Genomic DNA, 23,685 nt, shown 5'->3' with positions numbered 1-23,685 from the left:
TCTTCTTCATTTAAGTGTTTAAGCAGTTATTCCGTCCAAATCTGCGTCCATTAATGGAGGTTGATTACTTTACATATATACCATCAGAAATCACAGCCGACATCCTGTCACGCCTCTCTATCCGAAGCCTTGCAATCAGCAAATCTGTCTGCAAAGCATGGCGCGATCTTTTCGATTCTGTCAAATCCAAAATCAAAACCCCACCCGCCCTAGTTCGATTTAATTACTGGGGGAGTAACTCAACTCGTTGCAAGATTATCGAAATTGAAGACGAAGATGAAACCGATCTGGAGAGCCACGATCTTCACTACTGATGGTTTGGCGAATTTTTGATAGTAGTAAATGTAGGAAAATACAGATCACGACACAGAGATTTACGTGGTTCGATTTACTGAGGTAAATCTACGTCCACGGGAAGAAAAGAGGGCAGAGTTGTATTGCTTGATCTGTTTTCTACAGCTTACAATACAGACTTGCTATTTGATATTTGATCTCTCGAGAACTCTCTTTCCTTCTGATCTAAGTTCTATTTATACATTGAACTAAGATCGTGGCTTGCATCACCAATAACTAGGTCGTGGCTTACATCACCACTAACTAGGTCGTGGCTTACATCACCACTAACTAGGTCGTGGCTTACATCACCACTAAGTATGTCGTGGATGTCGTGGAGGTCATGAGATCCTGCATGGGTCCACCACTAAATAGATCGTGTAGTGGAGGTCGTGGAGGTTCTGCATGGGTCCACTATCTCCCAGTTCGGTCGAATACTGAGACCGAACTGCTGAACTATTGCCGAGCAGCTTTTGCCGATCTGAGAGTAGAGCTTGATTGGTCGGCTTTTACCGAGCCGTAGGCTGGGGCCGAACTCTTTGGTAATGCCGAACTGATTGGTCGGCTTTTACCGAGCCGTAGGCTGGGGCCGAACTCTTTGGTAATGCCGAACTGATACTCTTCCTTGGGCTTTGGGCTGATGGGCCGTCACTGCTATTGGGCTTGTTTAGTACGTACCCCATCACTACCCCACCCGAAAAGCGAAGTGAATCACTTCGGCGAAGCGAGTCACTTCGGCATTCTGGATAAAGGTACGGGGGAGGCTGACGTCAGGGGACGTGCCTTGCGCGTGACTGCATTAAATGCGACAGTAAAATCCGGCCGTTGAATCCTGAAAAGGTGGGATTCGAAACGGTGCGATGATTTTGAAATCTTCTCTGAATCTGATAAATACGTCCTTTCTTCATCAGTTGAACACTTTTGCTATTGCTTCTTCTGCATTCTCTCTCTTTTGCGTAAAAATTTCCTTCCGCTTTCAAGAATTTCTTCAGAATTTCTTCAGACTTTCAAAGAGTAAGAACTATGTCTTCTTCTTCTTCTTCTGAGTCAGGTAGCGGTAGGAAAGGGGATAAGGGGTCTTCTAGCCGGAAAGAATCCGGGGAAAAGACCGTAGAGTATTTTCACAGCATCTTGAGTAAGGATACTGTGATATCCTTACACGAAAAATATTTTTTTCCTGGGGGGAAGGTTGCGATTCCCGACGACCTTCATAGGGCTGACTCGCCGCCGGAGGGTTACGCCACCGTTTATGAAGCCGGCTTGGAATGCGGGCTTCGTTTCCCTCTTCCCCCTGCCTTTGTAGAGCTGCTAGATTTTTTTCAACTCCCTTTAGGTCAGGTGACTCCGAATTCTTGGAGGCACTTATCGGCCTTTGCTGCCGAACTGCGTAGGCTAGATAAGGATCTGTCTCTGAGGGCAATCCTTAATTTTTTCCAGTTTAAGAGGAAGGGATCTTGGTTTTACTTGATCCCTTTACAGCCCTTTAGAGCCTTTTGTAAAACCAAATGGCCGAAATGGCAAAATCGCTTCTTTTTTTATAATAGGACAGCGGCTCCGGGCTTTCCTTGGAGAGGGCCGAAGTCCGTGATTCCTCATCCTCGGTTAGAACCGTTGGACGAGCTCGAGGGCGAGCTCAATAAGATTCCTATGATTAGGAAGCAGTACCTGGAGTCTGAGCTCGTCAAGGGCGACTTCGTGTTCGACTCCTCGTCTTCGGATGAAGAGACCGAGGGTGAGGAATTCTTTTTTGTGCCTTACTGCTTTTGTGGCGAAAACTAACTTTGCTTTCTTGCTTTTTGGCAGTGTACATGCTGAATAAGATTAGCCGCAAATCCTCCGAGCTTAAGGAGCCGGAGAAAGAGAAGGCTACCAGCTCGGCGCCTGATGCCGAGAAGAATCCGAAGAGGCAAAAGACCTCTTCGGATCCAAAGAAGCCGGAGTCGACTTCGGCAAGTAGGAAGGGGAAGACCCAGAAGCCCCCAAGAGCGCCAGAGAAAGACGTGGTCTTGGCGCCTCCTTCGGAGCATATCTGTGAGCCATTTTTATGGCCCACGGACTTCGCCGAGGTGAATTGTCTTCTTGATTTTCTGGCCTTGCTTTTTTCCTGTATTTTTTGTGGCCCCTCGGTTGACTTTTTCCTTTTTCCATTTTCAGAGGAACGATATGCTCTCCAAGCTCGTCGCCGTTGAACTCTCCAAAGCGTCCAACGATTATGCTGAGATGCAGAGGAAGTTGGCAGCAGCTCGTCACCAGGCCGAACAGGCTAAGGCCGACTTTGAGAAGGCCAGAGCTGCTAGGATCTCGGCCCAGGATGAAGCCCAGTTTGCCAAAAACCAGCTCGTCATCCAGCGAGAGCAGACGAAACGGAGGGATGCTGCCGCCGTGGTTGCCCAAGGGGAGGTTCTCCGTGCTTTCGCGGAGAAACTCTTTCTGAGCAATCAATTTTCGGCCTTTGTCGGTGATCTGCTGAAACTGATGACCGATAATGCCGAGCAGGGGCCCGAAGTCATCCTGCCGCTGTACGGCCGAGAGATAGCAGCTCGGCTTCAGAGTCTGCCGGTGCTTGAGGAGCTTGCTTCGTCCTCGGTCCTGCTTTCTGCAGACCAAGTTCGTAGTTGCCGAGCTGACCGCGATGAGAACATGGAGGCTATCTTTGCCTCCATAGGGTCAGTTTCACCCGCTCCAATTTTCCATGGAGAGGGTGAGACCGAGCAGCATGAGCGGCAGACCGGCGATGAGCAGGCCGAGCAGGAGGCGCAGCAGATTGGCTACGGTGGCGCCGAGCAGGCTGGGGAGAGCAGGGAGGCCGAGGCTGAAGCTGAAGCAGACAAGGAGAAGGAAGCTGAACCTCACCGAGAAGGCGGAGACGAAGCTGGCGGAGTATGATTTCGTCTCCCTTCTCTTAGTTTAGTTTCTTCCTTCTTGTAAAACGGCCTTGAAGCCCTTGTGTAGAAAAATTTTTTTCTTATGAATGAAAAAATTCTTCTTTCTGCTCTTGTGTCTTCGTATAGCCTTTCGTACTCTCTTTTACTCCTGTTGTGGTTTACTACCTGCTCAGTAATCTGAAATGCCGAACTGACATAGCTGCTCTATATTCTGAACTCTTAAGGAGCTGGAGGTACTTCACTGGAAGCGGCTGTACTCTTCGGCTTTAGACGAAGCTGAGAAAAGAGCCATAGCTGACCAGGTGAAGAATGACGAACTCTTGGCTCGTTCAGTGAAGCTGGAGGCCGACAATAAGGACTTAGAGTCCGAAAAGAAAGATCTGGAGGCCGAGCTGAATACCGCCGTCGCTGAGAGGACTGCGTATGAGGATTTCATCTGCAGGCGCGGGGGAATGACCATCTCTGAAGTTCAGGAACGAGTTGACGAACTGTGGGAGGAATATCATGTACTCCGGAGGAACAATGCGCTGGAGAGCTCGGTTTGCCAACAAGTCGTGAATTCATTGCGGCGCTATGCTTCTCGGTACGACATCATTCTTTCCCGGCGTCCTTCAATCGAGAGATTCCTTAGGCATTTCCCGCCAACAGATGCTCGCACTCCAGCTCAAACTTCTGATTCACTTGCTCAAAACCCTACTCCAAGTCAGCAACGAACTCAGGAACAACCGGAGACGTCAAGTCGAGGACGGACTGAAGTTCGCAGAGGAGCTGTGGTTATGAGTGAGCAAGATCGGCAAATGATTTGTGAAGAGACTATTCGCCGCCGAGGTGCTAGAGCTTCTCGGGCTCAGGGAAGAGGCGGCAGGTCGATCAGAGCATCTCGTCAACCTGCTTATTCTTCAGCTGCCTGGAACGCCCGAACTCGGCTTCACGAGGATTTTGTGAATAGATGGCTCAACTTTAGCAACCCTGGACAGTAGAATAGTCCTTTGTAATAGCGTAACGCCATTTTGTAGGGTAGCGGAGTTGTATGCCGAACAAGATTTAATAAATGAAATTTTCATTTCGCTTCTAACACTGCGTATTAACAGCTCAGCGAAATAATTTCATCGTACTTGTCCTCGGTCTTATGAAGTAAACTTCTTTGACCGGATATGGTCCTCGGTCTTATGAAATAAACTTCTTTGACCGGACTCGTCTTTGGTCTTATGAAGTAAATTTCTTTGACCGGACTAAGCTTGTGTCCTAATTTGGCGAGTTTTATCGCTTGGATCGGACTTTCCCTTGTCCTAATTCGGCGAGTTTTATCGCGTGGATCGGACTTTCCCTTTGTTGCAGTTCGTTTCGGACGAACTGCTTGTTTCTTAAGCCGAATTGTGGTCTTGTATCCTCCTTAGAAGCTTGGACTCACAATCGTTGGCTTATTGTTGCAGTTCGTTTCAGACGAACTGCTTGTTTTTTAAGCTGAATTGTGGTCTTGTATCCTCCTTAGAAGCTTGGACTCACAATCGTTGGCTTATATATGTTCTAAAAAGGGGATCAGCCTTTGAAGAACAAGATACCTCAGTAACATTTGTAAGAGACGACACGCACATAGACAGACAAAACACACCTAGACAAGCAAGACGCACATAAACGAACGAGACGCACATAGACAAACAAAAAGCACATAGACAAAGTAAAAAAACAAAGAAAACACATACCTCTAGGACCGAACTAGACACAAGACGGACTGACCGGACTGTCTCTTACAAATGGAACTTCTTGAGGTTGGAAATGTGCCATGTTCGGGGTACTTGTTCTCCTGACATGTGAGTCAATTTGTAAGACCCTTTGCCGAGGACTTCTGACACCCGATATGGACCTTCCCATGTGGGTTCGAGCTTGCCCAGCTTTTCTGCTCGGCTTACTTCGTTGTTTCTCAAGACAAGATCTCCCACTTGAAATTGCAGCTTTTTCACCCTTTGGTTATAATACCGGGCTACTTGCTCCTTGTACTTGGCTGTTTTTATGCAGGCCAATTCTCTTCTTTCTTCGGTCAGATCTAGTTCGGCTCTCAGTCCGTCATCATTCATTTCTGAGGAGAAATTTAGAGTTCGGGGACTGGGTACGCCGATCTCAACCGGAATCACGGCTTCAGCGCCGTACACCAGACTGTACGGAGTTTCACCGTTGGAAGCTTTGGGTGTAGTTCGGTAGGACCATAGGACTTGAGGGAGATTTTCTACCCATTGTCCTTTGGCTTGTTCTAACCGAGCTTTCAACCCTTTCACCAAGATACGGTTTGTTACCTCCGTTTGTCCGTTTGCTTGTGGGTGGGAGACCGAAGTGAACCGCTGTTGAATATTCAGCTCTTGGCACCAATTCTTGAATGTCTTGTCGGTGAACTGAGTCCCGTTATCCGAAATGAGGATGTGGGGTAAGCCAAATCGGCACACTATGTTCTTCCAGACGAAATCCAATGCCTTCGAGCTCGTTATCGTAGCTAATGGTTCAGCTTCTACCCACTTTGTAAAGTAATCCACGGCAACAATAAGAAATTTCATTTGCCGAGGAGCTTGTGGTAGTGGTCCCACTATGTCTATGCCCCATTGCATAAAAGGCCAAGGGCTTTGCATAGCATATAGATCGGTCTGCGGCATCTTTGGGATATTTGCATGGATTTGGCACTTCGTGCATGTCTTGACGAGCTGCACTGCGTCTTGTACCAAAGTTGGCCAATAATACCCCCATCTCAGAACTTTTTTAGCTAAAGCTCTAGCTCCGATGTGGCTACCGCAAGATCCTTCATGAACTTCTCTAAGGATGTAGTCCGTCTCTTCTGGCCCTACACATCGCAATAACGGCTGAAGGTAGGACTTTCTGTATAGGACTCCTCCATGAAGTTCGTACCGAATGGCTCGGCATGTGATTTTCCGAGCTTCTCTCTTATCCTCGGGCAGTTGTCCTTGATCTAGATACTGTAAGATCGGCGTCATCCAGTTCGGCGAGCTGGCTACTGAAAGTACCTCAGCTTCATCAATGCTTCTGTGCATCAATTCCTCCACCTTTGAACTTGGATATGAGGCTAACTTACTTAAAATATCTGCTCGGCTGTTTTCCGCTCTGGGAATGCGGATTATCCGAAAATAAGAGAAACTTCGGCTAATGCTTTGCGCTTTGTCCCAATATTTCCTCATCCTCTCATCACGGGCTTCACTTGTACCCAACATGTGATTCACTACGACTTGTGAATCACAATGGATTTTGAGAGACTTGATAAATAGACTTTGCGCTAGCTTGAGTCCGGCAAGGAGAGCTTCGTATTCGGCTTCATTATTAGTAGTTGGGAATAAGAACCGAAGTGAGTAAGTTACCTCGTGTCCGTCGGGAGCGATAAGTAAAATACCAGCTCCACTTCCCGTTTTATTCGAAGCTCCATCTACGAATCCGCTCCAGCAGTCCGGTGGCTCTACTTCGGATTCCAGGGGCTGTGCTAGTTCGGCATTGGTAGAATTTTTCTGTTCGGCAATGACAGGGATTGCTTGATCGAACTTTGCTTCTGCAAGAAAATCTGCCAAGGCTTGTCCCTTGATGGCTTTCCGAGGTAGGTATTCGATTGAGTGTTCTCCCAACTCTATGGCCCATTTGGCGATTCTGCCTGATGCTTCTGGCTTGGTCAAAACTTGCCGAAGTGGAAGATCGGTTAAGACGCATACCTTGTGAGCATAGAAATATGGCCGCAGTCTCCTTGCTGCATTTACTAATGCCAGAGCAATTTTTTCCAGAGGTTGATACCTTGTTTCTGGACCTCTTAATGCTCGGCTTGTAAAGTAGATGGGAAGCTGCTTTAGGCCTTCTTCTCGTACAAGCACCGCGCTAATGGTCTGATCCGATGCCGCTAAGTATAAGAATATCACTTCAGCATCTGTTGGAGCAGAGAGAATAGGAAGCTCGGCTAAATAACTTTTGAGCTCGTCAAAAGCCTTTTTCTGCTCGACTCCCCACTCAAACTTTGGTGCCTTCTTTAACACTTTGAAGAATGGCATTTGCTTTTCGGCTGCTTGGGAAAGGAATCTATTCAGTGCGGCTAGACATCCAGTTAGCCTTTGCACATCATGTATGGACTTCGGCATTGCCATGTTCTGAACAACTTGAACTTTTAGCGGATTTGCCTTGAGTCCTTCCTTTGAAACCCAACAACCTAGAAACTTTCCCGAATCTACCAAAAAGGTACATTTTTGGGGATTGAGTTTGAGGTTGGCTTTTCGGAGCACGTCGAGAGTGGACTTGAGATTGTCTTCGTACTCCGAAGTGCTTCTGCTTTTAACGACTATGTCGTCAACATACACTTCAACCTCCTTTCCGATCAAATGCCGAAAAAGCTTATCTACCATCCTTTGATATGTGGCTCCGGCATTCTTTAAACCGAACGGCATCTTTTTATAAGCAAAGATGCCGAAGTCAGTAATGAAAGCCGTTTTTGGAGCATCACTCTCATCCATTAAGACTTGGTGGTAGCCTTTGTATAAATCAAGAAAACAGAAAATTTCGAAGCCGATCAAAGCTTCTACTTTTTTGTCTATGTTCGGAAGGGGATAGCAATCTTTAGGACAGTGCTTGTTTAGATCGGTAAAATCTATGCACATCCGCCATCCTCCTTCTTTTTTCTTGATCATCACAGGATTGGCCACCCAAGAGGGATATTTCACCTCGAATAATACATCCGCTTTCAGTAATTGGCGGACTTCGTCATGGATGACTTGATTTCTTTCTGTCGCAAAGAGTCTTTGCTTCTGTTTTATAGGCCGGACTGATGGATCAATATTTAACCGATGAGTGATTACCTCAGAGGGCACTCCGGTCATGTCCAACGGAGACCATGCAAAGACATCTTTGTACTCCTTGAGGAGCTGGATGGTCTTTTCCCGGAGTAGAGGCGTTCCCGCGAAACCGATCTTGACCGTTCTGGATGGATCATCTTCGTATAACTGAACGGTCATTGAGTTCGGCTCTGGTGTGACTTCGGTCATTTCGCTTGCCTCTGACTCCGGCTGCTGTGATTGCTATGCTTGATGATGCCGATCTGATTGCTCGGCACTTTTAAGCGCAATCTGCAGACACTCTTTTGCTCTCCTTTGATCACCTCGGATGACCGCTATCCCCCCTTTAGTGGGGAGCTTGATGGTGAGATGATAAGTAGAGCAAACGGCCCGAACTGCGTTGAGCCAGTCTCTTCCCAGGATGATGTTGTACGGAGACCGAGCTTTTACCACAAAGAACTCGATCATCGTACTGGAGCTTGTAGGCGCTTTTCCCACCGTGATCGGAAGGCTGATAATACCTTCAGGGCGGGTGTCCTCCTGGGCGAAACTTTTCAGAGGAAGTGGTGCCGGACTAAGCCGAGCTGGATCCACTTCTAGTTTATCGAAACATTCTTTAAAAAGAATGCTGACTGACGCTCCTGTATCCACAAACACTCTGTGGATCAGTTTGTTTGCCACTCCAGCTTGGATGACAATAGCGTCTTGATGAGGAGAGATGGCCGGGACGGGATCTGCATCTGAAAATGTAATCACTTCGTCCTGCTTCAGCCTTTTATGCGTTGGCTCCTCTCGATTGAAGTCTCTGCGCTCTGACTTCAGGGACGATTTAGTCTTCCCGGCAGGGAGAGCATCAATAGTCAGGATTACTCCATCATATTGCTGCTCGTCATCGTCTTCGGGATCTTGTTGCCTTTTCGGATCCTGAGGAGCGCAGTTCGCACCTCTCTGCTTTTTGTTCTTTTTCGGCTGCTTGCTTTGGTATTTTTTTAATGTCCCTGCTTTCACAAGAGCATCAATACCTGCAGCCAAATGTCGGCACTCCTCGGTATCGTGACCGTGGTCTTGATGGAAGGAGCAATATTGATCCTGAGGTCGACGCGCGGCCGATTTCGTCATCCGCTTTGGTTTTTCGAACATATCGGAATGCAGTTCGAAAATTTCCGCTCTTGACTTGTTCAATGGTACGAACTGAGCGGGCGGCTTCTCAGGATTGAGACGTGGCCCCAATCGGTCTTGCACCGGAGTCCTTTGAATCCTTTCAAAAGGAGTTCGGCGAGGATGTCCCTGATCGCCAAAAGGAGTTCGGCGAGTTTGTCCCTGATCGCTATGATCGGGCTTCCTCCTGTCTCCTCGGGATGAGCTGTCTAAAGACCGTTTGCGACGGTCTGCCTCATCGGCACGGGAGAACTGGTCCGCAATGTCCCACATCTGTTGAGCTGTTTGCGGACTGCATTCCACGAGCTTTCTGTAGAGAGCTCCGGGCAGGATTCCATTTTGGAATGCCGAAATGACAAGTAGATCATTGAGATCATCTACTTGTAGGCATTCCTTGTGGAATCTCGTCATAAAGTCGCTGATCTTTTCGTCGCGACCTTGACGTATAGAAAGCAGCTGAGCCGAAGTGATTCGGGCTTCCGCTTTCTGAAAGAACCTCCTGTGGAAAGCATCCATTAGATCTCGGTAAGATCTAATGCTGCCTTGGGGGAGGCTATCGAACCACCTTCTTGCGTTCCCGATAAGCAGCTCGGGAAACAGCTTGCACATGTGGACCTCATTGAGACCCTGGTTCGCCATGTTATACTGATAGCGTCCCAGGAAGTCATGAGGATTCACCAACCCGTCATAAGTCATCGACGGAGTTCGGTAGTTCTGTGGAAGGGGAGTTCGGGTGATATCGTCCGAGAACGGAGTCTTCAATGCTCCGTACATGGCGAACCCGACATCTCTTCGGTATGGAGGAGATGGAGATCTCCTGTGATTCCGGTACCGAGGAGGAACAGGAACATGTCGGGGTTGAGGATTCTTCTTCCTGGAAGACACGGCACTACTGCGGTAGTGACTTTCATGTCTGGAAGAGGAAGGAGAATCCACCGTTTTCGTCTTCGGCTCTTGGCTCTTTTGCAGGAAGGCTAAGAACTCATCCTGCTTCTCAGCCAAGAACAGCTTGACAGCCTCATTCAAATCAGGCTGCTGGGAAGACTCGGTGTGTGGACCTTTTGAGCGGCTTGTTCCTTCATCGTGAAAACTGGAAGTAGATGTCTCCCGAGGCTGTTTTCCGGACCTGCGGGCTGGACTAGCTTCCTCATGGTTTTCACGAACGGTATTACGGGTAGTATGTGATCTGGTATGCATTTTTTTTTTGGGTGGAAAAAGGGTCAAAAATTCGCTTTATCACAAATTTGGTTCTCTGTTTCCCACAGACGGCGCCAGTGATGGTTTGGCGAATTTTTGATAGTAGTAAATGTAGGAAAATACAGATCACGACACAGAGATTTACGTGGTTCGATTTACTGAGGTAAATCTACGTCCACGGGAAGAAAAGAGGGCAGAGTTGTATTGCTTGATCTGTTTTCTACAGCTTACAATACAGACTTGCTATTTGATATTTGATCTCTCGAGAACTCTCTTTCCTTCTGATCTAAGTTCTATTTATACATTGAACTAAGATCGTGGCTTGCATCACCAATAACTAGGTCGTGGCTTACATCACCACTAACTAGGTCGTGGCTTACATCACCACTAACTAGGTCGTGGCTTACATCACCACTAAGTATGTCGTGGATGTCGTGGAGGTCATGAGATCCTGCATGGGTCCACCACTAAATAGATCGTGTAGTGGAGGTCGTGGAGGTTCTGCATGGGTCCACTATCTCCCAGTTCGGTCGAATACTGAGACCGAACTGCTGAACTATTGCCGAGCAGCTTTTGCCGATCTGAGAGTAGAGCTTGATTGGTCGGCTTTTACCGAGCCGTAGGCTGGGGCCGAACTCTTTGGTAATGCCGAACTGATTGGTCGGCTTTTACCGAGCCGTAGGCTGGGGCCGAACTCTTTGGTAATGCCGAACTGATACTCTTCCTTGGGCTTTGGGCTGATGGGCCGTCACTGCTATTGGGCTTGTTTAGTACGTACCCCATCAACTACCATCCGCTCACAGATTTGGAGATCCCTTACGGAAGCACAGGAAGAAGAAGGGATTTGGAGATCCCTTACGGAAGCACAGTAAGAAGAAGGGGTACCAGTGCTAATGCGTTGCTTCTTCTCTACTCACTGTCAATGAAAGATATTTACATATGCAATCTGATCACTCGTGAATATACCGAGCTCAGCTACCCTGAGCTCGTGAATTTTCCGAATCTAGTGTTGCAATTTGGATTTGGTGTGAGCAAAATCAGCGGGCAATATAAGGTAGTCTTGATCAATGGGGACACTGGTTCCAACTCTCATTATGTATACACCCTCGGAACCGGAACATGGAGGCGCGTTAAAGCCGGAGCTTCCTCTGGTTTCAATTTATGGGGTATACCCATTTTATGTAATGATAACCTCCATTGGTTAGTATATAATTTGAGGAATAACATATGGGTAGTTTGTGGTTTTGACGTTGAAACAGAATGTTTTAGCATCTTCTCTCTTCCTCCTATGGGTATTAGACATGGGGAATTGTCTGTTTTGAGGGACTGCATGTGTTATTCTTACTGCGCACACAACAACGATGAAATTGTCATCTGGATGATGAAGGAATACCAAGTCGATGAATCTTGGTCCATAGAGTACAAGATGAGTACTACTTGTTTAGATTTATCTCTTCGTAAGCATTGTATATCTGTTGAAGCACTTAAACTGTTTAAAGATGGTGATGTTTTGATGTTGCTGGACAGTTCTATTTTAGTCTACTACTCCAACAAGACTAGAACTCTTGAAGAAGTTAATGTGTTGAAGGATGCAGATGCAAAGAAGGGTTATGCCTTGATTTTCAATCCTAGCCTTCTCCCACTCAAGAGTTTGGGATTCGAGAATGTGATCTCGTTTTAGTCCATAATATTAGTCTCCATTTTTGTCGAATGTTTGTTTGTCTTTTAGTATTCGGGTTTGGCCTTGTCATGTCGAACAGAAATTGTAGTTTAATGTTTTCATTCGAATGAATTTATTGGGATATTATACACATAGTTGTTACAATAGTGGAATTATGAGACTTCTAATTTCATTTTTATGAGTAAATTATGCAAGAACCTGAAACCTTTAACCATACACATACAAATTAAATTAAAACATAAACTAATAGACTTATTTACTCAGAATAATTTTTACGCAAATCGTTGATCGCCGTAGCTTGTTTGTGCCATCTAATGAGTCGAAGGTAATTTAATTCTTTTATCTTAAGTAGAAAATTACAGAAACTATTATAACTTCATCATGAAAACAATTCGAAATGTTCCAAGTATGATGGGAAGAGATTAACATTTATAACGTAGAGTTTTTATATCTAGTGTTCTATAAATACCGATGTACTCCATGAAATTTTGTCACATTTTTCTATTTTCGTTCTTCCTACAAAATTTGTCACATTTCACTTTTTATCATTTTTTATAGTGGACCCTACATTCCACTAACTTATTCTCACACACATTTCATAGGATCCACGTCCTATTAACTTTTCATCCCACTTTCCATTACATTTCTTAAAACTCGTGCCCGGTCAAATTGTGACAAAATTTGGGGAATAGGGGAGTACTATATATCAACAACAACAATATCAATCTGCTTGATTCCAACGATTTCGACAAATCCAAGCTCAAAACCCCACCGGCCCTAGTTCGCTTCACTTCGATTGGGAGGAACTCAACTCAGTGCACAGTTTTCAAAATTGAAGATTAAGCCAATTTGGAGAGCCATGATCTTCACTACTAATCGATTGCTTATTCTGTACTCACCATCAACAGAATATAATCCTCATGTTTGCATATGCAATCTGATCACTCGTGAATATACTGAGCTCTGTTGCTCCAATAAGACGAGAACTAATCGACTAGTCGGTTTGCTTACGGTTGCAACTTCAGAGGATGACCTTGCCTCTGTCATGGTTTACACCCCTAGCCTTTTCTCGCTCAAGAATTTTGGAGACGAGAACGTGATCTCGTTCTAGTTCATGATGTTCGACTACAGATGTGTTTTGTCATTATATGGTCGTGTCCATGTCGAAGGTTTCTTATTGTGTATTGTTAAGAGCAATGTTGACTCTCAGTTAAAATATCTATTTCTGATTTGTGCCTCCATTTGTGAGATTATTCAAATTCTTTAGTTTATAACTTCATTCAAACTTCACAATCAAATGAGGAGGGCACTTTTGTGTGCTTTTGGCATATACAAGAACAGCCCTGATGACTAAGAACTTCCTGGCCGTCGATGCAGACAACTGGATGGTTGTCGTTCTCGTCCAGGAAGCACAGAGAACGGGAAACTTACTCGTTGCTGTTGACGTTGGTGACGAAGTGAACTGATCTTAGTATCTTGTAGATTGACTACAAACGAAAACAGATAAAAAAATGTTTTCCTTTGATTAGGTCAAAACAGATTTACACATTGGCATCTTGCTTTTTCTCTTTTATTTTGATGAATTCTTGATTTTAGTTTGTGTTTGTAATGGAATAGGGCTGGAAAAAGGTAATATAGTACAAGTTCTTTGAGTCTCATGGATTATTCAACGTGATAAACATAGTTGGAATACTTTAAAAACATTCAACTATCATTGAACACTCATTTTGTCACTATAGATATTGTTCATAAATCATACTCCTATTTCATGAAGTTCCCATCTTTCTGTGACTCAAACCTCACTCACCTTGCTCTATTAATTCCGATCGAGCATAGAGTGGTGTGCGGCCGAGCATCAATGCTTAATCGAGTGTTTGACCATTGAGAATTGAGAAACCGAGTATTAAGCATTGAACTAATACTTGATGTTCGATCGTGCTTGCCAAGCGTTGAGAGGTCAAGTGATAGGTATTAATTATGGATTAATACCTATCTATTTGAAGATAATAGGAGAAAATATGTGAACAAGAAAGAAAATTCTTAGTTGAGGGGCTATGGAGGTGTTTCATGCCATAGAGAATGAGAATAATTATTTTATGTTCATTATTTTTAATATATGATATGTGGTACAAAAAAGATCTTCTATAAATTAGGCAAACAAATCAAATCCTAACAACTATAATAACTATAACAATAAATCATAATATAGAGTGTAACAGCTCACTTCCAAAATAAAGTCCCTATCAATTCTCCAAGGTTGAAAGACACTTTGCCTTAAGGTGTAAGTCAGAAATATGAGTTTCCATCTCGTTGTCCTCTTGCAACCAATCAAAATTGCATCATTAAGCTGGCATGAGATTATTCATAGATGCAACCAATGACGAAAAAAGAGAGCCTTGGCAATGAAATTTTGAAGGAAATATAGTTTCTATAATAGCAATTTCCTCTTCTATTGCTTGCGGCACTCTGTCGTCGTTCTTGACCTTCTCTTTGTTGATGGGCTGAGACTTAACGTTGGTTTTTGCTACATACGCACTTATCTTCGTCATTTTGTTGAGAGATTGTGTCATCTTAGTTTAGGAAAACAAATCCTATTAGAGAAATTTTGGAAAGTAAATCAAATCCTAATAACAATAACAATAACAATAAATCACAAAATACGCCAAATAATAATACAGAGTATTTAAGGTCATGAAACCACAATAAATTATTTGATGATACCCAGAGTTAAGATGTGAACGTGAAAGAAAATCCCTAGTTGAGAGGCTAGAGAAGCGTTTCACGAGAGAGAATGAGAATAATTATTTTTATTAATAATAAAAGACTCCATACATATTAATAGTATATGTGAAAAAGTAGATTTCGTATAAATATGAAGAGTAAATCAAATTGCTATGGAAAAAGTAAATCAAATTCTAACAATTACAATAAATAAGCTTAATAATAATAATAAATTATCCGAAATAATGGAAAAGTTCATCGTTGCCCTATTGACACACTCTCATTGTGTATACACCATCGGAACATGAACATGGAGGCGCGTTGAAGCCGGTGCTGCTTCTGGCTTCAGATTCTATTTAGACGGACCCATTGTATGCAATGGCAATCTTCATTGGACTGTGCATGATTTGATTCAACAGTCTTTGCAGATTTGTGGTTTTGACGTCGAAACCAAATGTTTTAGTATCTTCTCTACTCCTCCTACAGGAGACGATGGACCTTTTCTAACTATGGATGATGTGTGTGATGTGGAGTTGAGTGTTTTGAGGGACTGCCTGTGTTTTTCTTACACTTGGGAAGTGGAAATTGTCATCTGGTTGATGAAGGAATACAGAGTCGAGGAATCTTGGACCATTGAATACAATTTGAGTGCTAAGTATTTTGAATTTGCTTTGGATAGTCATTTGGAGGAAATCGCGGTTTATACTATCAAACTTTTCAAAGATGGTGACGTTTTGATATTGTTGGATGAGCAACTCATCTCCCACTCCAACAAGACAAGTATTACTCGAGAAGTCGGGATATTTAAGAGCCTTGCTTCGATGGATTACTATACCTATGTCAAGATTTTCAGTCCTAGCCTTTTCTCACTCAAGAATTTTGGAATCGAAAATGTGCTCTCGTTTTAGTCTACAATTATGTGTTCGTGTAAAGTTTTTTTGTCGTGTAGGGATCGAGTTCTAAGATTTATTTTCTCTTTAGTGTTCGCATTTGGCCTTATATGTCGGGCATAGCTTGTATATATATATTGAGGGATGCTATTCATAATCACGTTATAGGTCATAATGTTAGTCAACATTCGTGTTTTATTGTTATCTGGTCGTGTTTGTGACGAAGGTTTTATAATGTAATGTTCAAGATTTTCCCTAATTAATAATTTTAAAAATGAATATTATTTAAATGTATGCAATATTATTTTAGTTAAAAAAGTAAATAAACAGATATAAATATTGTTGATAAGAACCCTAATTCTTAATTCACAAATATACGCAGCTACTTCTCAATAATGGAGGTTGATTACTTCACAAATCTACCATCAGAAATCACCATGGAAATCCTGTCACACCTCTCTATCCGAAGCCTTGCAATCAGCAAATCCGTTTGCAAATCATGGCGCGATCTGTTCGATACCGTCAAATCCAAAATCAAAACCCCACCCGCCCTAGTTCAAATTTACTGGGGGCATTACTCAACCCGGTGCAAGATTATCGAAATTGAAGACGAAGATGAAGCTGATCTTCACTACCATCCGCTCACAGATTTGGAGATCACAGGACTAATGGAAGGCTACAGAATACGAAAGCAATGTGTCGCCGCTAATGGATTGCTTCTTTTTTACTCAACATTAAGCTGCCCTTTTTACATATGCAATCCGATCACTCGTGAGTATACCGAGCTCTGCTGCCCTGTGCCACCGAATCCTGTGATGCGATTTGGATTTGGTGTAAGCGAAATAAGTCAGCAATATAAGGTGATCGGTATCAATTCGTTCCCTAAATCCGACCTTCATTATGTCTACACCCTCGGAACAGGAACATGGAGGCGCCTTGAAGCCGGCAAGGTTTCTGGTTTCGTATTCGAGTCAGTTGGATGCACAATATGTAATGGCAACCTCCATTGGATAGTAGTTGACTCGAGTCGTATCCAATGGATTTGTAGTTTTGACCTTGAAACAGAACATTTTAGCATCTTCTCCCTTCCTCTTGCGGGAATTAGAAACGGGGAATTATCTGTTTTGAGTGACTGTCTGTGTTATTCTTACTACAACAAACGCCAAGATGAAATTCTCATCTGGATGATGAAGGAATACCAAGTCAATGAATCTTGGACCGTAGAGTACAAGATGAGTACCGCTAGTTTTGATGGGCATTATACACTTGTTCATTATACACTTGTTAAAGCAATTAAATTTTTTAAAGATGGTGATGTTTTGATGTTGCTGGACCATTCTATTCTAGTCTACTACTCCAACAAGACTAGAACTCTCCAACAAGTTAATATGTTGAAGGATGCAGATGAAAACAAGGGTTATCCCAGGATTTTTAATCCTAGCCTTCTCTCACTCAAGAGTTTCGGATTCGAGAATGTGATCTCGTTTTAGCCCATAATTTGTGTCTACATTTGTGTGTTTGTGCCGAAATTTGTTGGTTTGTGTAGTTTTACAGTTCTAAGGCCTCTTTGTCATTAAGTGTTCGGGTTCGGCCTTGTCATGTCGAATAAGAATTGTAGTTTAATTTATTCATTCGAATGAATTCATTGCGATATAATACACAAAGTTGTTACGATAGGTAAATTATCATACTAATATAGGGTGTGCCAAAGAAAATATGAGACATTTATTGAGAATTAAGGCGTTTGTATTTGCAATTTTATTAAGGAAAAAGTAGTTTTCTGTAAAAATATTATCATCAGATTTATTTAAGCCCTAAATTCTTACTTACAGTAAACGCTGCTATGCCGCAAAAGATCTAAAGTAAAGGAAAGATATGAAGTCATAAAATCATTCTTTTATATTTTACGTTTTTTAATTTAAATTTTATGTTACAAGTTTTCAATTTTAGATTTTTAATTTAGCTTTTTCTTTTAGGTTTTTACAATTTTATTTAGGGCGTAGTAGTATAATCATCAATAGATTTATTAAAGCTATAAATCTTCTACGTGTGATTGAGTTCTCCATTAATGGTGGGTGGCTGATTACTTCACAAATCTAACATCAGAAATCACCACCAACATAATTTTCGAAATTGAAGACGAAGACGAAACCGATTTGGAGAGGCATGATCTTCACTACCATCAGCACACAGATATGGATATCAAGGGATTACAATTTGACACAAATAGTCGATCGCTATAGCATAAGCCTTTTTTATTGGTAAGTGAATATAAATTTAAAAATTGTGTCACGCAAGACTTGAAATTGAGACCGACATTTCATTAATAGCTTTGCCGTATCATCTGTTAAGTAATAAAGATTTTTTATTGATGGCCTAACTTATTTAGACTATGATGTAAACTTCTATAAAAGGATAAACTTGCCGTAGTGACAGGATTAGTAGGCCTTCACATCAGAAATCACAACCGAAATCCTGTCACGCCTCTCTATCCGGAGCCTTGCAATCAGCAAATCCGTTTGCAAACCATGGCGCGATCTGTTCGATTTCGTTAAATCCAAAATCAAAACCCCACCCGCCATAGTTCTATTTTACTGGGGGAATAACTCTACTCGGTGCAAGATTAACGAAATTGAAGACGAAGATGAAGCTGATCTTCACTACCATCCGCTCACAGATTTGGCAATCCCTCACGGAAGAACAAGACCAATGGTAGGCATCACTGCTAATGCATTGCTTATTCTCTTCTCACTATCAATGAAAGGTATTTACATATGCAATATGATCACTCGTGAAAGGTATTTACCCCAATGACTACACTCCGTATCAGTGAAAGGTGTTTACATATGCAATCCTGATTTTCAATCCTAGCCTTCTCCCACTCAAGAGTTTGAGATTCGAGAATGTGATCTCGTTTTAGTCTACATTTATGTGTTTTTGTCGAATGTTTGTTTGTCTTTTAGTATTCGAGTTTGGCCTTGTCGTGTCGAATAGAAATTGCTGTTTAAAGTTTTCATTCGAATGAAGTTATTGTGATATTATACACATAGTTGTTACAATAGTGGAATTATGAGACTTTTAATTTCATTTTTATAAGTAATTTATCAGTTTCGCACTAAAAACGGTGTCGATAACTTTGTGAAGTACTCCCTCCTTCCCAATTCCCACTTTAGGAGTCCCTGTTTACCATTTTTTGGTGTCCCACTTTAGAAGTCCCGGTTAGAATATTCCATAATTGATAATAGGCCTCACATTGCACTAACTTTTTTCCACACATTTTATTATAAAACTAACACTAAAGTCCCAAAATAGTCCTTAACATATTGCGTTTTTTTTATTTTAGTCCAAAATATTATCTTTTGAATTATTCGGTTCCTCACATTTAAAATCGGATCACATTTGGTCCATTTTGGACGGTTCCGTCAAATTTTTTACGGTTCTAATTACTAGGTCACAAATCCGTCACTAATTGGGAGAAACTGATCCGTCACTAATCCTCATCATACTATATTCATCTTACTTAGCCATTCCAATTGTTTATTTAAAATATCGTCTTTTACGTTTTAACCTATATAATTTCACTAAAGTAAATAATTATTTTGATGAAATAATATTGTTTTGAATATTGTCAAAAGACAATATTTTATAAGGAGATAAAACAATTTTAAAGAATTAGTGACGGATTTGTGACGGACTAGTTACGGATTTAGTGACGGATCAGTTTCTCCCAATTAGTGACGGATTAGTGACGGGTTTATGACCCGATAATTAAAACCGTAAAAAATTTGACGGAACCATCCAAAATGGACCAAATGTAATCCGATTTCAAATATAAGGGACCGAATAATTCAAAAGATAATGTTTTGGACCAAAATAAAAAAAAAATGCAATAGGTTAAGGATTATTTTGGGACTTTAGTCTAAAACTAATATATAAAAGTAAGACTCACATTCCACTATCTTTTTTCACCAACTTTTCTTTACATTTCTTAAAACCCGGACCGAACTCAACCGAGACTCGTAAAGTGTGACCGAAGGAGTAATAGATTTATTTATTAACTAAAAATAATAAATGACGAAATCCGTGACTCCATTTCACTGTAGCAGAAGAAGCCCTAATTCTTACAGTATTTAGCACAAAATTAACGCCGCTGCTACTTATTCTTCTTCACTGTACTCATTCCATTTCTTCCATTAAAATGGAGCGTAATTTCTTCAGAAATATGCCAATTGAAATCACCACTGACATCCTCTCGCGGCTCCCTATCCGAAGCATCGCATTAAGCAAGTGCGTTTGCAAACGATGGCTCAATCTGATCGATTCCGACGATTTCGAGTTCAAAACCCCACCCGCCCTAGTTCTCTTGCAGCAGATGGACTCAACTCGGTGCTCAATTTTCGATATTGAAGACGAAGACGAAGACGATCTAGAGATCCACGATCTTCACTACATTCCGCTCACACATTTCGATATCCCTCACGAAAACTCAGAACCACTGGCAGCAATGGCTGCAAATGGTTTGCTTCTTCTATACTCAAAGTTAGGGTTTGCTGAAATTCCTCTTTTTATATGCAATCCGATCACTCGTCAATATATCGAGATCTGGGGCCCTGAGGAATGCATCTTGGATGTTGTTGTTGTTGATGATGATGATGATTATGATGATGTTGATCCGGTGTTTTGTTTTGGATTTGGTGTGAGCGAAATAAGTGGGCAATATAAGGTGGTCTGTATCAATGCGGACACTGACACTCATTATGTATACACCCTCGGAACAGGAACATGGAAGCGCGTTCAAGCCGGCGCTGCTTCTGGTCTCGGAATCTATTCAGCTGCACACATTGTTTGTAATGGCAACCTCCATTGGACAGGTGTATATTATTCGCCTCATACCATACGGATTTGTGGTTTTGATCTTGAAAACGAATGTTTTAGCGTCTTCTCTGCTCCTCCTCCACCTCCTCCTGTAAATGGACATACTTGTCTAACCGGGGAGTTGTCTGCTTTGAGGGACTGCCTATGTTATTCATACACATGGGAAGAAGAAATTGTCATCTGGTTGATGAAGGAATACCAGGTCGAGGAATCTTGGACCATGCTGTACAAGATAAGTAATAATGGTTTTGATTTTGATCGGGCTTCTGGTTTTGGTTGGAATTATATGTGTGTTAAACCAATTAAACTTTTTAAAGATGGCGACGTTTTGATGATGCTAGACGAAAAACGGCTCATCTACTACTCCAACAAGACAAGAATTGTTCAACAAGTCGATATGTTTAAGGATGCAGCTGCGAAGGATTACGTTAGTACCCTCGTTTTCACTCCTAGCCTTTTCTCACTCAAGAATTTCAGATTTAAGAATGTGTTCTCATTTTAGTTAGTCTACATTTGTGTATTTGTGTGGAAGGTTTGTTTGTGGTGTAGTTTTTGGGTTATAAGTCTTCTTCGTCGTTTACTGTTCGGGTTTGGCCTTATCGTATCGACCCGATACACACTATATATTTGGGATGTTGTATGTAATATATTGTTGTCGCTACTGCACCTAAAATATCTCTTGCAATTTTGCAATAAAGTGAACCAATTAGCCCCAAATTGTACCTTAAATGGCATTATTTAGTGGCTAATTTTGTTAATTACTTCTGATATGGAGAGCCTTTCATGGGATTTTGTATTATATTTGTGTTTTGTGGTTATCTGGTCATGTTCGTGTCTAAAGTTTCTTTATCGTATGGTGTTCAGATTTGGCTGTGTAGCTCGTATATATTTTGGGATGCTCTCTATGATATCTTTCTAAATGATAATGTCAATCTACATCGTGTCCATGTTTGTTTTTAATGTTATCTTATCGTGTGTCGTTCGAGTTTGGCCTTATCACGTCGTCGTGTTTATATATATTGTGGAATACTATCTATAAATAGAAATGGACTTATTTTAGTGCACTTAACTAAAATGAACTATTGTTGGCGATTCTTTATAATCTCATTCTAGTTCATACTGTTAATCTAGATTTTTCATTGTCACTATCGAATCGTATGTTCATGTCAAATGTTTTTTTAATATTAAATGGTGTTAATGTTTGATCTTATCATTATGAGTTGTTTCAAGACAGGCTATTGTAAGAAGGATGTATAATAGTAACATAAATCGTGTTAACATGATATCACTTGTAGAGGGAGGGGTTTTTTCTTTTTTTGTTATAGAATGCAGTTATCATTTCTCGAATGTACTGGACTTTTTTTTTTATTCCGCTTTTGGGAGAGACGCATGACCCTCATGCGTCTCCTTTTAATGAAACGCATGACAGAGATGCGTCTTTCATAGAGACGCATGAGGGACATGCGGCGTTAAATTTTTAATTTTTTTTCTTTATTTTTTTAAAGACGCATAAGCGTCATGCGTCTTTCACTTTTTTATTTTTATTTTTTATTTTTATTTTTATTTTATTAGAAGACGCATAACTGTCTCCTTTTGGACGGAAGATTTTCTATGTAATCTAATTCTAAAATACTTTTTTTCTCTTTTATAAATAGCAATGCATGAGACAGTTAATTCCACGAACAACAACTATCTTTATATCCTCTAAAACATTTATTCCAATGGGAGATTCTTCTTCAAGGATGCGCGTGGTAAGCAATTAAAGTCTTGATTGATTATTTACTTTTCAAAGGCATATTTATGAATTGGTATTTGATTATTTTGCAAAAATTTATTTTGATGGTGGACGAAGAATCTGGATGGGAGAGGAGTGTTGTAAGCGTGATGAACAAATGCTATGGTATGTATATTTGAAGTGTATTTATTTATAAATATTTCGAATTGAAATTGAAAAGGGTTGAATCATGTGATGATGTTGTAGGAGTAGAGTGGTTCAGAAAATCTAATGTTGGTGGTTTGGTGGAAATATGTGGGCGTGTCAAATTAAAATAAGGACGCATACGGGGAGTGTCGGTGAATTAATTTTGGGACGCTTTTAAAAAGCATCCCTATATGTATGTAAGTTAAAGACACTATTAAAAATAAAAAATAAATAAATAAATAAAAAATAAAAATAAAAAAGTGAAAGACGCATGACGCTTATGCGTCTTTAAAAAAAATTAAAATTAAAATTTAACGACGCATGTCCCTCATGCGTCTCTATAAAAGAGACATCTCCGTCATGCGTTTCATTAAAAGGAGACGCATGATGGTCATGCGTCTCTCCCAAAGGCGGAATAAAAAAAATCAAGTACACTTGGAATGTTAAGTGTAGTCTAGAATAAAAAAAGAAAAAACCCCTTGCAAAGTGGCCGGTTGCGTTTTCCTGCATCAAGGGGATCTTCTTCTCTGGAAACTTCTGCCTAATTTTCGGGTTGACGAAGCGCGGGTTCATGCCTGGTTGCTGTGAAACTTCTGCCTAATTTCGAAAATCGTGCACCGAGTTGAGTGAAACTCGGTTGATATTATGCAGACTAGGACGGGTGGGGTTTTGATTCTGGAAAGATGGGATTTGACGAAATCATCGGACTCGAGCAGATTGAGCCATGCTTTGCAAACGCACTTGATGATTGCTCGGCTTCGGAGAGGGAGACGTGAGAGGATGTCGGTGGTGATCACTGATGGTAGATTTATGAAGTAATCTTGCTCCATTAATGGTGACAGAGTTTTGATGAACAAGAATGTGGCAAAGAGACTATGGATTAGGGTTTCTTATAGCTTTCAATATTTATCTGTCAAATTTTCTGTTTTTTTTTTCTCAATATTTTTCTTTTATTATTGTAAAATATGAGTTTATTGAGTATTATTGTTATTTATATAATTCAATACTATAGATTTATGTTATGTTTATAAAATCGGATATTCTATATCTTATTCAAAATTGAATATCTTGATTATTTAAAAATAATAAGTATTACAAAACTTATCTAACAGTATGCAAACACCAATTGCAACAGTTTAAGATCCAATCCAAAGCATTAGTTTCACAAAACATATTATTACCATAATAATTTGAGAAACATGTCACGCCCGCATTTCCTAAG

General features: G+C 41.4%; 3 protein-coding genes across 3 annotated transcripts; all 3 read left to right on the top strand.

Moving 5' to 3' along the window:
* The first annotated feature begins 11,297 nt into the window (after nucleotides 1-11,297).
* Nucleotides 11,298-12,056, top strand: LOC121780100. Its single transcript, XM_042177624.1, has 2 exons — nucleotides 11,298-11,541; nucleotides 11,635-12,056. Exons 1-2 carry the CDS (start codon nucleotides 11,298-11,300, stop codon nucleotides 12,054-12,056), a joined length of 666 nt encoding a protein of 221 aa, XP_042033558.1.
* A 4,006-nt stretch (nucleotides 12,057-16,062) lies between these two features.
* Nucleotides 16,063-17,157, top strand: LOC121780099 (putative F-box protein At3g16210). The gene has a single exon (XM_042177623.1). It carries the CDS (start codon nucleotides 16,063-16,065, stop codon nucleotides 17,155-17,157), a length of 1,095 nt encoding a protein of 364 aa, XP_042033557.1.
* A 2,708-nt stretch (nucleotides 17,158-19,865) lies between these two features.
* Nucleotides 19,866-21,044, top strand: LOC121780098 (F-box protein CPR1-like). Its single transcript, XM_042177622.1, has one exon. The coding sequence runs from the start codon at nucleotides 19,866-19,868 to the stop codon at nucleotides 21,042-21,044; it is 1,179 nt and encodes a 392-aa protein (XP_042033556.1).
* The last annotated feature ends 2,641 nt before the right edge of the window (nucleotides 21,045-23,685 follow it).

Source organism: Salvia splendens, chromosome 19 (genome assembly GCF_004379255.2).
Source record: "Salvia splendens isolate huo1 chromosome 19, SspV2, whole genome shotgun sequence".
NCBI classification, from domain to species: domain Eukaryota; kingdom Viridiplantae; phylum Streptophyta; class Magnoliopsida; order Lamiales; family Lamiaceae; genus Salvia; species Salvia splendens.
This window is presented reverse-complemented; position numbering and strand designations above follow the sequence as displayed.

Excerpts from the sequence above, each read along its gene's own strand:
- LOC121780099 (XM_042177623.1), top strand. The coding sequence starts at position 16,063 with ATGGAGGTTGATTACTTCACAAATCTACCATCAGAAATCACCATGGAA.
- LOC121780098 (XM_042177622.1), top strand. The coding sequence starts at position 19,866 with ATGGAGCGTAATTTCTTCAGAAATATGCCAATTGAAATCACCACTGAC.
- LOC121780100 (XM_042177624.1), top strand. The coding sequence starts at position 11,298 with ATGAAAGATATTTACATATGCAATCTGATCACTCGTGAATATACCGAG. Across the intron at positions 11,542-11,634 it reads CTCTGGTTTCAATTTATGGG|AATGTTTTAGCATCTTCTCT; the intron begins GTATACCCATTT and ends ACGTTGAAACAG.